Source organism: Pseudonaja textilis, chromosome 1 (genome assembly GCF_049901715.1).
Source record: "Pseudonaja textilis isolate UNSWEBS1 chromosome 1, rPseTex1.2, whole genome shotgun sequence".
NCBI lineage: Eukaryota > Metazoa > Chordata > Lepidosauria > Squamata > Elapidae > Pseudonaja > Pseudonaja textilis.
Genome location: NC_141990.1, coordinates 29,766,872 through 29,781,982, shown reverse-complemented (window position 1 = coordinate 29,781,982; position 15,111 = coordinate 29,766,872). Strand labels below are relative to the sequence as shown.

Genomic DNA, 15,111 nt, shown 5'->3' with positions numbered 1-15,111 from the left:
GTTACCTAGTTCAATAATAAATCATCTCTGAAAAAACAACTAAGCTCAGAGAGCACCAAGGACCCTACTGTTCAACCCTGAACTACAAATCAGTCATTGAGAAAGGGTGGGGGGGGGGGAGTACATCCTCTTTGAACTCTATGGTTTTACATATCAGGACATAGTGAAAATTATCTGTTCTTAAAAATAGGTAAATACTACCTCAGATGAAGAATAATACATAGCATATAACATCATTTATTAGGTCATCATTTATTTTACAAAAAAAAAGCCAAAAATGGAGAAGCCATGTGTGAATGAACATTGGCTTACCTGAATGTTCGTTTTCTTCTGTGGTGGAGAGAGTCCAAATAGAGTGGGTATGATCAGCTCCTGCTCTGTTGGACTGAGTCTGCGTTACAACTGAAGCTCCACCCTCCGCTGTGACTATGCCCCAGCTTTCAACAAAGCATTTGGCAGATTGACGTGATTCTATAGTTGTGTGTATAAAAAAGACATACATCATTGTTCCCCCCAAATTGCACCCAGACCAGACAAACAGGGATGGGGCTGGACTCTCTCCACCACAGAAGAAAACGAACATTCAGGTAAGCCAATGTTCATTGTCCTATCTGTGGCTCCAAGAGTCCAGATAGAATGGGACATACCAAAGCTGAATGGTCCCTGGGAGGGCTTGAGTCTGGTCCTACTCACATTGGCACTCAGGCACACTCTGTAGAACCCTCCTGCCAAAGGCTGCATCAGCCGATACAAAGGCATCCAAGTGGAAATATCAAATAAAGGGCGATGGTGAAGACCATGTAGCCGCTCGACAAATTTCTTCAATGGATGCTTGAGTAGCCCATGCTGCAGTCATTGCCGCACTTCTAGAATGAGCTGTCACCCCTCGAAGCACAGGAAGAGACCTATTCTAATAGGCCTTAGAAATGCAAGCCCTAATCCATCTCCCCTCAGTCGATGGAGACACCTTCAACCGCAATGTGCCCAGCTGGAAGGACACAAAAAGTGACTCTGACTTTCGGATTGGATGTGTTTTCCGGAGGTATATTTTCAAAACCCTGCAAACATCCAGAGTATGCCATGCCCGTTCCAAATGATGGGTAGCATTGGGACAGAAATTTGGGACAATAAGTTCTTGTGCCCTGTGGAATCTAGAATTGATCTTAGGGATGAAAGATGGGTCTTACTGCAAAACACTATCTGGATGGAAGATACACAGATCTTCCCTAACTGAAAGGGCCGCCATCTCTATATCCTTCTAGCTGAAGTGATGGCTACTAGAAAGGCTACCCTGAGAGATAGAAGGTGTAAACTGATGGAGCTGAGAGGCTCAAATGGGTCACTCCTCAAAGCCCTTAACACCTTAGGGAGATGCCAAGTGGGGAATCTGTGAACTACAGGTGGACTCAGTTTGGAAGTTCCTTTGAGAAACCTCTGGATGGTTTGGTTCTGAGAAAAGGACTGCTTCCTATGTAAGTACAATATTGACGAGAGAGCAGCCACTTGTCTGCGTAGGGTGTTGGCCGAGATCCCTTTGTCAAGACCCTCTTGTAGAAAGTCCAATATGTTGGCTACTGAAACTGAAGTGTGAGAAATCTTAGTCTTGAAGCGCCATTGACAGAAGACCTTCCATGTAGCTTCATAGATGCAGATGGTTGATGGTCTCCTAGCCACTAGAATGGTATGGATGGCCCGTTCTGATATATTTTGTCTCCTCAGAGCGCTCCGCTCAACCGCCAGTTGGAGTCACTGAGGCTCTGGGTGGGGTATTTCCCTTGGTGTAGAGACACTTTGTGAGGAGGGATCCTCCATGGTTAGGTGGGTAAGATATTCACCAAATCCACAAACCAGGACCGTGTGGGCCAATAAGGAGCCAGAAGTATGATCTCCTCCTCCAGTATCTTTCTGACTACCACTGGCAGCAGCGGAAAAGAAGGGAAGACATACAAGAGATCCTGAAGCCACCTGATCCTGAAGAAGATCCTGCTCCTAAGGGCATTGGCCCCTTCTGCCCCTGGGTCACAAATCTGGTGAAATACCTTGGGAGTTTGGCATTGTTTGGAGATGCGAACAGATCCACCACTGGTAGTCTGAACCGTTGTGACAGCTCCTGAAATAAAAGAGGGGGAATACTCCACTCTGAGGGGTCAAACCTGGCTCTGCTAAGCCAGTCTGCTTGCACATTTTCGACCCCAGAAATATGTTCCACCCTAGGTGACAGGAGATTTCTTTCTGCCCAAAGAACCAGACATTCAGCTTCCAATATTAATGCTCTGGACCTGGTGCCCATCTTACCACTCTCAATTCTAACCAATTGATGTTCTTATCCCTCTCCAAAACAGACCACCGGCCTTGAGCCAACTGTGACTGCAAATGATTCTCAAGCACGCTGCCAAGGCAGCCAAGACCTTAGTAAATACCCTGGGTGCAGAAGATAAACCAAAGGGCATAGCCCTATATTGGAAGTGTCTCCCAGCGTAGCTGAAGAGTAAATACTCTCTGTGTGCCAGACAAATTCTGGTATGCAGAAAAGCCTCTGTCAAATCAATTTAAGTGAAGAAGTCACCCTCCCTGATGCTCTCTAGAATAGATTGCAGCGAATGCATCCAGAAATGCTTGTAAACCAAAAATTTATTGAGCCTTTTTAGGTCCAGAATACCTCTCCACTCCCCAGAAGGCTTGGGATCAACAAACAGCCGGGAGTAGAATCCCTTAACCTGCTGACTCAATGGAACTGTCTGGATGGCTCGAATATCCAAGAGGTGTTGGTTGGCCTGTTCCATTAGTTTCCAATGGGATGCCTCCCTGTAAACAGGGCAAGGCACATAAAATCTGGGGGATTGTGACCTAAATTCTAGGAAAAGGCCATGTCTGATCGTCTTTAAGACCCAAGCGTCAGATGAAATAGCCTCCCATTGGGCCGCAAAACTAGATAACTTACCCGCAATGGGAGAACTACTGCCACTTTTAGCAGGAGCGCCGGAAAAATGACTTGCTCCCCCACGAAAATTGAGGCCTATCTCTGGCCGCTCCTTCCTGGGGGCACTCCTGGAGATTGAAGGCCTGCCTCTGAGGCCCTTTCCCTCAGCTTGGAAAGTTGACCTGCAGGAGTAAGGTACTGCCCTGAAACTTGAGCGCCTTGCCATGGAGGGAAAGTATTTCTTTTGATCTCTGGTCTCAAGAAGATGGGGGTCCAAGACCTCCCCAAACAATTTATCCCCTTTGAGAGGGGAAGATGCCACCTTCCACTTTTGCCGCCCATCGGCCTGCCAGTTTTTAAGCCAGGTCATTCTGCGGACAGCTGCAGAAGTGGCAATGGCTTTGGAAGCAAATCTGGCACTTTTTAAAGTGGCATCAGCAATGCCACTTTGGCCGCTGCAACCATCTTATGGATGTTTTGGTGCACTTGGACATCTGTGGCGGGGATCTTGTCTTGCAATTGATGCAGCCAGCGTAAGGAGGGATTGTTTCATCCTCTTGTCCTCCACCTTCAATGCCTCCTTTGGATCAGTAGGATTTGAAGAGGAAGAAGCCAAGGCCGCCACAAAACTGTCCACTGATGGCACCTGTAATGAGCTGGTAAGTTCAGGCCCCATATTGAAATAGCGGCATTTGTTGGCCGATAAAATGGAAGATGTGCCTGGGGATTCCAGCTGTTTCTTGATTATGTTCAAAAATAACCAAAGAACTGGAACCATTTCAGGCCAAACTGATGGTTCATCAAAATATTGATCTTGGAGGAGCAGTAGTGTCACCTTCCACTTCCCCGACATCTGCCTCTGGCCCAACTGGGCTGTCTTCCTAGCCTTGAACAAGAAAGCCCGGAATTTTTGAGAATCCAAATGTCCTGTGAAGGATCTCTCAGGGGCCAAATCTTCATCTGCAGAGAAATCAGATTCCCTCTTGTCTTCCACTGATGCTCTGTATGTGACACTATGTACAGATGAGTCAGGAGAAGCTCTGTCCCTCAAGGATTCCCTGCTTCTATCATGAATGGAATGCTCTAGGTCCGAGTGTTCTGTCACCACCAATTCAGGCCTTTGCATTGCTTGGAGGCTTTCCATAGTCCCTTGCCTTATGGCCCTTGAGATTATTGCCTCCATGTACGCAGGTAATGCTGTTTCTGCCCCTTCGGGATCATGCAAGCCAGCAGCTGTAGGTGTAAAAGTTGCCTCCACACCTGGTCTGGCTCTCTTAGGAGGAGGTGCCTTAGTTTCATCTTGGCAGGCTGCACGGGGATCTTCTTCGTAATCTGTAACTCCCTCTAGAGGTTGTGGTTCAACAATAGCAGATGAGTTATCAAGTGATCAGGCTTGTAAGTGAGGTCCACTAATGGAGGCAGAAGACCCAGGCTCCATCCATAAAACTGGAGGCTGAGCAGAAGAATCTGACTCCTCTGAATGTGATCTCCGGCTCCTCCCACCAGCAACACACTGGCTTTTCTCCACCTGTTTTTCTAGAGCCTTCTGTCTTCTCAAGGCATTCTACTCTTCTGCCCTGGAAGGTTTTTTAGATTCAGAGGCCTTTCTCTTTTGTCTGCCCTAGATCTACTGCTAGAAATAGAGGGACTGTGATCACCTGCCTGATCTTTATCCACCATCCCACTGGGAGATTAGGATTTGCAAAAACAGCCAGACGAAGAGGAGGGATCCTGGTGGGGGAGGGGATGAGGAGTTAATAACACATTTATTGCTTACCCTTGCCAGTAAAGCCCCATGCAGAATAAAAAAGGCCCTCTGAAAGGTGAAGCAAGCCTGAATAGGCCTATTGCTGGGCTGCAGCCACGCCCTGCTAGTGACCACAGTGTAATAATGGACCTGCATACAGGTCTACTGGTGCCCACGTGATCACCTCAGTTCTGTAGCTGGAATCACAGCCCTTGCAACGTGGTCGATCTGCGCCCTCACAGCTGGGGTCGACCCAGTCCTTCTTCACTCTTCAGCGCCAACTGCTGCCACACGGCTGCGCCCCCCAGCTGGGATCGAGCTGATTGCCCGATCAAGTGGCTGCTTTGTGCTGCTGCAAAGCCTCCTGCTGGGCCAATTGCCCTCTCAGCCGCTGCTGCACACTGCTGCACTTTGTAGCCAAGGCAATTGAAAACAAAAGTGAAAAGAAACGAGCTGCTTGCCCATGCTGCTGCTGCGTTACCATGCAAAACAGCTGATGGCCCTATTGGCCCGATCTCCTGGAGCTGCTCCAAGTAGTCATGGCTCCACCCGCTAGGGCAGCCACCCTGAGTGCGATCACCAAGCCTGGAGGCTAAAAGCCTCTCTCTTGGCTGCAAGTTCCAGGAAAACCTTCTGCTTACATTTTAAACATTTTTTTTTTCTTTTGAAAAGCCTCCACTTGTAATTCAAGTGGAGCCCCAGCAACTCACGTCCTGTCCTGGCTGGACAGGACAAGTCGAAAACTGGGCATGGCCACTGCGAAGGGCGGAGCTTCAGTTGTAACGCAGACTCAGTCCAACAGAGCAGAAGCTGATCATACCCACTCTATCTGGACTCTCGGAGCCACAGATAGAAAAAAACTAAGTACATCTACGATTCAATAGCCTGTAGAATTAAGAACTACCTTTAGCAGATATCACTTGAGGTAAATCATTTTCTGTATGACTTTACTATTCTCTCACATTGTTGTGGAGGAATTTTGGCCCAATTTTCTTTACAATGAATTGCATGAATTCATTGAGGTTTGTGGGAATTCATTTATGCATAGCTCTCTTGAGGTCCCACCACAGAATTGCAATCAGGCTGAGGTCTGGATTTTGATTAGGCCATTGCAACACCTTGATTCTTTCCTTTCTCAGTCATTCTATGGTAGATTTGCTGGTGTGCTGAGATTATTGTCCTGCTGCATGACCCAATGTCAGGCCAAGCTTTAGCTGTGGCCACACATTTGACTCTAGAACACTTTAGTATACAGAGGAGTTCATGGTCAACTCAATGAATGCAAGGTGCCCAGGTTCTGGACTACAAAACAAGCCCACATCATTACCCCTCCATCACCATGTTTGACAGTTGGTATATCTTTGTGCTGATATGCTGTGTTTGGCTGTTGCCAAACATGGCATGGTGCATTAAAGCCAAACATTTCCACTTCAGTCTTGTCTATCTAAAGGACTGCATTCCAGAAGTCTTGTGATTTGTTCAGATGCAACTTTACAAACTGAAGCCATGCTGCCATGTTCCTTTTGAAGAGAAGAGGCTTTCTCCTAGCAACCCTTCCAAACAAACCAAATTTGTTCAGTTTTTTTCTAGTTGTACTATCATGAACTTCAACATTTTAACATGCTAACTGAGGCCTGTAGACATAAGTTTTGGATTTTTTTGCAACTTCTCTGAGCGTTGCATTCAACCTTGGGGTGAATTTGCTGAGACATCCACTCCTGGGAAGATGGACAACTGTATCAAATGCTTTTCACTTGTGAATAATCTTCCTGTAGAATAATGGACTTTAAATCAGTGGTGGGATTCAAATATTTTTGCCACCAGTTCGGTGGGCATGACTTGGGGGTGCACTTTGTGCATACACCTTGCATGCATGAGTGCACCAAATGCGCACTTTGCGCAGATGCAGAGGCATTTGCACAGGTGCAGAGGCGTTCTAACTCACCTGCAAGCCTGCATGATCCCAGTCGCTTCAGCAGCTGCCGCACAGCACTATTCGGTGCTGCACAAAGCAGCTGTGCTTCAAATTCAGCGGATAAGGTGAGTGTGGGAGCCTGGGTGGGCCCAGAGCAGAGCAGCAGAGAGAACTGGTTTGGTCTCTGCTGCTCATTGCTGCTACTGGCTCGAACCGGTAGAATACCACCACTGCTTTAAATTTTTGGAAATGCCCTTACAATCGTCCCCAGATTGATGGGCAGCAACAATTGCTTCTCTAATATCACTGCTCAAGTCTTTTATTCTTTCGCATTGTGTTAACACACACCTGAATGTATGTTAAACATCATAAAACTTTGCCTTTTATAGAGGCAGTCACACTTGCCAATAATCAGTTAAGAGCACTGGATTAGCAGCACCTGGCTGCTACTTAACCTCTTTACACTTATGGAAACAATAAGGGTGTACTTAGTTTTTCACACATGGCTTCTCCATTTTGGCTTTCTTTTTGTAAAATAAATGATGCTATGGTGTAATATGTAATGTGTTGTTGTTCATCTGAGGTTGTATTTACCTACTTTTAAGAACTGCTAAGGACCAAATGATTTTTACTATGTCCTGATACATGAAACCATAGAATAAAGAAGGGTGTACTTTCTTTTTCACATGACTATATATTCTTATATTAATATTAAACATATCTGGATTTCAGGTCAAGAAAGATGTATTAAAAACTCCATATAACTTAAGAATTTTTTATGTCTTAACCAATGTACTCACCTTCATGTCTTGACCTATGATCAGCTTGAGCTTTCAACACCCTGTATACGAATAAAATAAGTAAAATAAATCATTGTACACAATTTAGCAAATGTTACTTCAAATAATAAAAACAGATGAATAAAGTTATTTGTTCTCGCTAGATTATCGAATTCAAAAACTGATTTAATATTCTACAGAATTTTGTACTACTCTTTTAAAATGCTTTTACTAGTTTGCTATATAATATTTATTTCCTCTTGGAGCAAAGAGGGTAATTAGATGGTAACAGAGATATAGCACTATACATGGCTACCTGGTCCAGGTAGACAACTAATTAATTCACCCAATTTAATCACAATGTATGAAGTTCTTGACTAGCATTAACAGTTACTGATTTATCTTCTTTAGCCTAAAAAAAATAGGTTTTACTTAACCGCAGAACTGAGAACCTGCTGCAATAAGCCTGAGTGATAATGAGATAGGGGAGATCAGCTGAAGTCTTTGACTCCTAGTTTGAATACTATGTTGATTAAGTAGACCACTTAGGGATACCTAATACTCTCAACCACTTAAGTTTCTTAGGTCACAAAAAAGTCTTTTTAGCCAGACTAAATGGTTAGATATTAGACTATTGCAATGGCCTCAGCCACAATTGTGTAATTTTCTCTGCCTTAAAATCTGGATAATGGCCTGTTTTCACTTAATATTAAAGTGACTTATAGGAAAATCCAAATTTAAAATATCTTGAATTCAAAACATAAGGTTTTGATCTTATCAGAGATATTCTGAACATTTTTAGTAAGATCAATACACTACTAAGAAAGAATATAACTTATGCATACTTTTAACTACACATTTCTGACTAAAATGATTATCCAATATGCTGCTTAATGCAAATATATATATGTGTGTGTGTGTGTATATATATATACTATAAATCTTACCAAAGATATTAAAAAAAGGTTATTGTACCTAGGCGCCAGGTTGTCATATGTATAAGCAACACACATAAGTCGCTGAATCAAACTGGTTCCCTGGACAAGTACAAGAAATACCTTTAAAAAAATTGAAGTCAAAAAAGAACAGTTAATGCAACTGCTGCCTTAAAACTATGTGTTATATGTGTACATGTGTATGTATGTGTGTATATAATAATGAATAAAAAGTAACTGCATTGTTCATAAATCCAGCATTTTAATGATAAGCAAGGCACCATATTAAAACATACAAAAGTTTGATAAAATATGCCAACTAAAATCTTTTCTCCCATTTATCACAGTTTCACAACTTATGTATTAATATGATCATTTCAAAGAAGTGGTAGAGTAATATCTTTCTGTCTTTCTGTGTAGGTAAGAAAATATCCAGGACTTCCCAAGTGTTTGCTTCAGTTATTTAATAGGGTTTGCAGTTGGAAACTATTTCCATTGCTGCTGTTTCAATTATGAAATTTGGGGAATTATCTTTAAGAGAACAACTAGAGTGGTAGAATTAATCCCTTTTTTCTGGAGAATCTTTGGAATATTTAAAAAGCTTCTGCTTGATTTTCATTTCATTTAGGACTGTACTACAGTTGTGCTCTTAAGTTTAAATATCCCTTGCAGAATTGTAAATAAACATGGGTGGTCAGACAAAACTTTTTAAAAAATACATTAAATTAAATATTGGGCTTCATAGAAGAACCATAGCAATAAATGAATAAAATGGACCAAAAGTCTGCAAGCTCTTGAATGTTTGGGCTGATAATATTGTATATAAATAATGTAGACAAACTTTATTATATTGAGGTTGATATTTCAATTTGCATGACTTTCCAATATGACAATGATCCATTATATAAGGACATTAAATCAACCTCAATTTTTTTTAAAAAAAGTGTAATCACTCATATTTACTTACAAATTAATTCTGCAAGAAGGATGTAAACTTATCTGTGCAACTGTAAATTTAATTCAATATAATACTGTGAGAGATGTATGAATCTGATTAATACCATTTTACCATATATTCATATTCTACTTTGTATAATGACTTTGAAATAACTGGCCTAAAGCTTTTTCAGCACTAATATTAGTACATATAAAAAATCACAACTAGGAATTTATAATTAAACTAAATAAAAGTTCACACTTTGGATGTAGGTATAGTTTATCTTCTAAAATGTCTTGAAAATCACTGACCTATCTAAATATATTCATAATATTATTTAACTAAAATGCTTCCTTAAGGCTCTATGCTTTTGGATTTCTATTTGCCATTTCAATTTAGCAAGCTGCCATTAAGGGCCTTCTCAGTGGTGGCTCCCTCTCTCTGAAACATCATTCCCCCAGAGATTAGACTGACCCCCATTCTAATACTCTTGCAGAAAGGGCTGAAGACTTGGTTCTGCCAATGGGCCTGGGGAACCCAGAGCAAGATGAAGCCCATTAAATGGCTTGTGTGATCTGCTGTCATCGGAGCAGAGTGGGTGGGAGTTGGGGGGTGATTTTGTTATATTGTACTTTATTAATTTATTTGATTCTTTCTGTTAGTTTATTTTGTTTTAAATGTGGTTTTATATTCTGTAAGCCGCCTCGAGTTGCCATGGGTGAATAGGCAGCAATATAAATTCAATAATAAATAAAGAATATCCAGAATCAATATTGTTTATGAAATATCACTCTATATATACTTATACAGTTATACATATATGTATGCTAACATTAAAATATCAGTGGATGAAGCTGAATGTATTGCAGTCAAAGTGGTTTATATACAAAATATGCTGTTCTCCGATCCATTTTTTTTCTTGTTAATTTACTGGGTACATATGTATCCAGAAAATAAACATGAATATATATTACTACCCTTAACCCATCTTAATGCTTTTCAGATATGTAGGACTTCAATTCCCATAATTTTCAGTCACCAAAGATATGTGGAATGGTAATAAATCTTCTTGAGATATACTTACTAACATTTTTTTCCTCTAAAAATGGATTTCCCAATTAGGTTTCTATGTAAACCTACATTTACAGTGTCACACCTGCCAACTTGTAGATAAGACTTTCCCCAAAGTCTTTGTTTTTATTGCTTTTAAAGAGAAGTTTTTCACCTCTGTTAAACGGGGTATGTGAAGACCTTTTGTATGATCTCCTGCAGTTTTCCGTGATTTTCCTGGCCAAGTTCTTTTTCTGTGATTCTCTGCTACTCCAGACCAGGCAAAAACATCATGATAAGCTAAATCCAAATCTGAAGGATCCACTGCAAACTGGCATATCAACTTCAGCAAGCAAGCCAGACAATCTAGTAACCACTACAAATAAGAATAAGCAGCTTTAACTTCATTTAATTTTTGATAGATAATAGAACACTTTAAAACAAAGCTACAGATTCGTTAGAAAAGTTTTATTTCTCATTAAGATGAGTCAGTTACAACTTGTTACTTACAACTGTCCACGATTCCTGTTCTTTAGGTTCTAAAATTCCAGAATTAAATATTTCCAAGAGCTGCTGAAGACCTCCAGAAGCCACAAACTGTAATCAAATTGCAGAAGGTTCAGCAATGAAAATAAGAAAGTAAGCAACAAAGTAAGTGTTATTGTACAAAAACCTCTCGCTGATAATTTGGCCTGTAATCTGGCCTTACTGTTTATCTTCATCAACACCTATAGCTGAGTCCCCAAGAATTGGGGGCCTGTAATCATTGTCCCTATATACAAAAAAGGAAAAAAGATGATCCTACTAATTATAGACCAATGATCCACTCTCAAGACAATCAGCTAAGATACCTACTATAGAAATTCCAGGAATAAATGGAAAAAGTAAACACACTTGCATAGGAGCAAGAGCCAATTAGCAAAAGCCAATCCACCATTAATTAGTGCCTAGTAAGTAGTTCAACATCTCATTGAAAAATACTCTTTCCACAACACAACACAACCTCTCTTTAATGCTATAGATTTCAGAGGAACATTTGATTCTATATCCTGAATTAAAAAACTGAGATTATTGAGTTTTTTTGTGGAAAAAACTGAACAGTCTCAATTTACCAAAGTCTGCTTCATTTAATATGTATGGTACCTGAAGGAACTACACTCAACATAATATATAACATCCAAGACCATCTCATCAGTGACAGTGAAACTGAGAAAAGCATCAAACAAAGCTGCATATTGGCTCCACTTTTATTCTATATCAACTGTATTGTATGGTGGACCACCAGCACAACATGGATTTTTTATCCCCCAAATCTGATGGAGGATAGATCCTCCTGTGTTCTAGAACAGGGGTCTCCAACCTTGGCCACTTTAAGACTTGTGGACTTCAACTTGCAGAGCTTTGCTGGCTGAGGAATTCTGGGAGTTGAAGTCCACAAGTCTTAAAGTGGCCATGGTTGGAGACCCCATTGTACAACACCCATTGGCTTAAAAGAACAGCAAGAACACTAACAGAATTCTGCTCAATGTGAACTCAATTATCAGAAAACTACAATCATGGTATTTGACAAAAGAGCCACACTTGGAGCATAGATGCCACAAGATTATAAAGGTCATGTTTCAAATACCTGGGGGCTGTTCACCATTCTGGCAATAGAAAGTCCATGGGAACTATGTTGTTGAAAATGCATGAAGGAGCTCAGCTGCCATCCTTATATTCCTTAACTGAACAAGAGGTGGCCATAGTATACTGGTATCACTCAAATTATTCAAAGCCAAGCAAATAACATAACTTTATTCTGCCCAGTTGGACTCCTTCTCCAATTTTGCGTTATTAGAACTTCTACAATCCAACTTTCTAAGTTCAGCCCTTCAAGTCCCAAAATGTGTCTCTAATGACAACGTGTAGCTAGAGAAAGGCCTCATCAAAATGAAGGCTAAAGGGTGGGAGACCAGATTCAACTATTGGTTTAGACTATCCTTTTCCTCCTCAACCTTCCCCCATTAATTATGAGCAACATTTGTCAATCCATATGGAAACAGGCAGTGGCAACTAAAATCTCATGCTTGAGTTTCTCTCCAGGTCTTCTATTCAGCATGGGATATTATCAGAACAAAACACTCATTAAACAGCAAATAGCCAACACAGAGCACCAAACAAAACTAGCTAGGACACCAACCTTTACTGCTAGTGAGTCCAATAGTCTTACCTCCCCTATGGCATACTTAACTAAACTTGAACTACATAAATACCAGAGGCCTTTAGTCTGGCATTAATGTCATGCCCTTCCCTCAGCTGTCCTTGAAGGTCAACATGGGAAGATTCCTGTATTTGCCATCCTTGTAATTTGATATAGTCTTCCATAAATGTTTCCCTATACCCATTTAATGCTCCTATTCCTCATTTAAGATTTTTAAAGACTTTTCTTTAAAAAAAAATATTTTGTTTTAATACATTTTTATATATTCCAGCTTTTCATATTTTTTAAAACTTTCATGTACTTTCTGTTTGTAATTTATTGTAACCCATTCCCCTTATGCTGGTCTATAATCATTATAAATTTATTAAAATTTAAATTAAAAATAAGCAATTCATTATTGTGCAAAGACCTGCTTTATAAAATGATTTATTCAAAAATGCGGCCTGTGATTGTTTATGAATATCTTATTTTCTAATTAAAATCAAAAAGTAAAACTACAGACACATGTGAACAAAGACATATACCACCAGAATAGCATTTTACACAATAATTTCAAACCTTGCAACTCCAAGTGTTTTTACTATTTTCTATTTGATCTTCACTTGAATCATCAGAATCTGGGTAAAGATCACTGTAACTTCCCTAAAATCAATGACAAAAACAATAATCATAAAAGATATGTTATAAAAGGAACTTTACAAATTTATATGAAACGAAACTTTGAAAAGTAAAATTATACTACCGTGGATTCCCGCCTTATTCTTCTATTGGGTTTTCCAAGTGCTTCAATTATTTCAAGGGCATATAAAAGTTTATGGGCACTTTTTATTCTTAAAAGATCTTTCCAACTGAATCCATCATTGCTCTTTAAAAAAATTAAAAACGATTAGACAAAATCTGTAAGACAGATCAACTAATGTACTTATATACACTCGTGTCTTAATTATACACTCTGTTGAATATAATTTGATTCATATTGAATCTATGGTTAAAACTCTGCTTTAATCTATGGTTCACTAGAGATTCCTAAAGTTACAGCTAAATTAAAAGGAAAAGAGAAATGCTGAATAGGTGAGTTTTTGAAGTTTCCACTATTTACTATTTATATTTTGGTTTAGGCTTAACTTGTTAAAATGTAATTGGATTGTCTATTCAACAAAATTATTCCAGATATGTAAAATCATTTGCTGTTATCAACAATGTATCTTTCATTTATACTTTTTTAGCTTTACAGAAACATGACCATTTGCTATAATTTAAAAATCTTTTTTAGATACGCATGAGAATGGTCTTGAACAACCAAAAGGGACCTGGAACAATTTATTTATTTTACTTATATATTTATTAGACTTGTTTGCTAGCCATCTCACCTATAGGCGACTCTGGGCTGCTTACATTAATAAACAACAAACCAGGAGGATGAGCTCACAGTCCAGTGAAAGATTTCCACATTAATCACAGCCATAAACACACTCAAAATAACCCTACAAGAGTCTATCCCAGACATCTACCAAGGACCTGTCCATTTAGAGTCCAAATCTGAATGAATTTATCTACCAGATAGCAAGATGTTCCTGTAGCTCTTTCTCCCCAGCAGGCAACGTCACCTTAAACAGGGCCATTGGCCAGCTGTGATGACATTTTTCACTATTCTTATTAATATGCTCTAAACTGAAATATGTGATTTTACTCATGCTGATTTAGACTCTTTGTCTTCCTTCAATGGCATCTCTTCTATGCTTCATCTCCTAGAGTTCCTTAGAGAACCAAGATATGGCCCAGAATCAGTGAACAAGGAGATGGGCAGATAAGAGAACTCTAGTGCAGGTCTTAGCCACTTACTGATTCCAATTAACAACTAAAACTTTGGCCAAGCTGTCCACCAAATCCCCAGGAAAGAGCCCTCTGAAACCCAACTAGTGCATCCATCATCTGGGCATACTAATCTAAAAGATCTCATCAGATCTATGACAACTCACCACAACCAACTCACTATGGCCAGCTTGCCATGGGACAATTCACCATGGCCAACTCGCCACAAGACAACTCGCAGTGGGATGAGAGTTACACTAATATTGAAGAAACAATGGAATAGAATAATTGAAGAAAGGATGCAAAAGGAAGGACAAAATGAAATGTGAATGACAAAAATAAAAAAAAACTATCTGAAATAATTAAATCGAATTGTTGAATTGTACTGCAGCAAGTTGTCCTGTGGCGAGTTGGTTGCAGTGAATTATCCCATTCCATGCAACTCCTGTGGTGAGTTGGCCATGGCAAGTTCTCCCACTGAGAGTTGGCCGTGGGAGTTGGTTGTGGCAAATTGGCTGTGGCGAGTGCTATAGTGGCCTTAGGAAGCCCCACCATAGCATTTCTTACTGGCCCACCTGCCTCAATCTTTCCAGCAACTTCCTCTCTCTTGTTTCCTGATATCTGTGTGAAAAGAGGGGAGTGGGCAGAATCTCTATGATGCCAACGCTGGCAATTCATAAGGCCTTCTGAATATCATAATAGCTGTTCCTCTCCTTCTCAAGACATATGAATAGTAATAGATATTTGAATCCGCAAATTCCAAACTGTGATGCCAAATCTAAATTATATGTAGCATTTCCAACTCTGAGCATCAAC

At 40.1% G+C, this 15,111-nt stretch overlaps 1 protein-coding gene across 2 annotated transcripts in view; it reads right to left on the bottom strand.

The window, feature by feature from the left end:
• The window catches only part of USP34 (ubiquitin specific peptidase 34), a 138,972-nt gene that overhangs the window by 51,584 nt on the left and 72,277 nt on the right, over window positions 1-15,111 (bottom strand). Inside the window, exons 31-36 of one of the 2 annotated variants that reach the window (XM_087930291.1) lie at window positions 13,226-13,348; window positions 13,042-13,125; window positions 10,794-10,880; window positions 10,459-10,659; window positions 8,337-8,419; window positions 7,383-7,423 (exon numbers count right to left, since the gene is read on the bottom strand). In XM_087930291.1, coding sequence (XP_087786417.1) covers window positions 7,383-7,423; window positions 8,337-8,419; window positions 10,459-10,659; window positions 10,794-10,880; window positions 13,042-13,125; window positions 13,226-13,348 — 619 coding nt within the window. The remainder of the gene's footprint in view (window positions 1-7,382; window positions 7,424-8,336; window positions 8,420-10,458; window positions 10,660-10,793; window positions 10,881-13,041; window positions 13,126-13,225; window positions 13,349-15,111) is intronic. The other variant, XM_087930297.1, reaches the window with a different exon arrangement.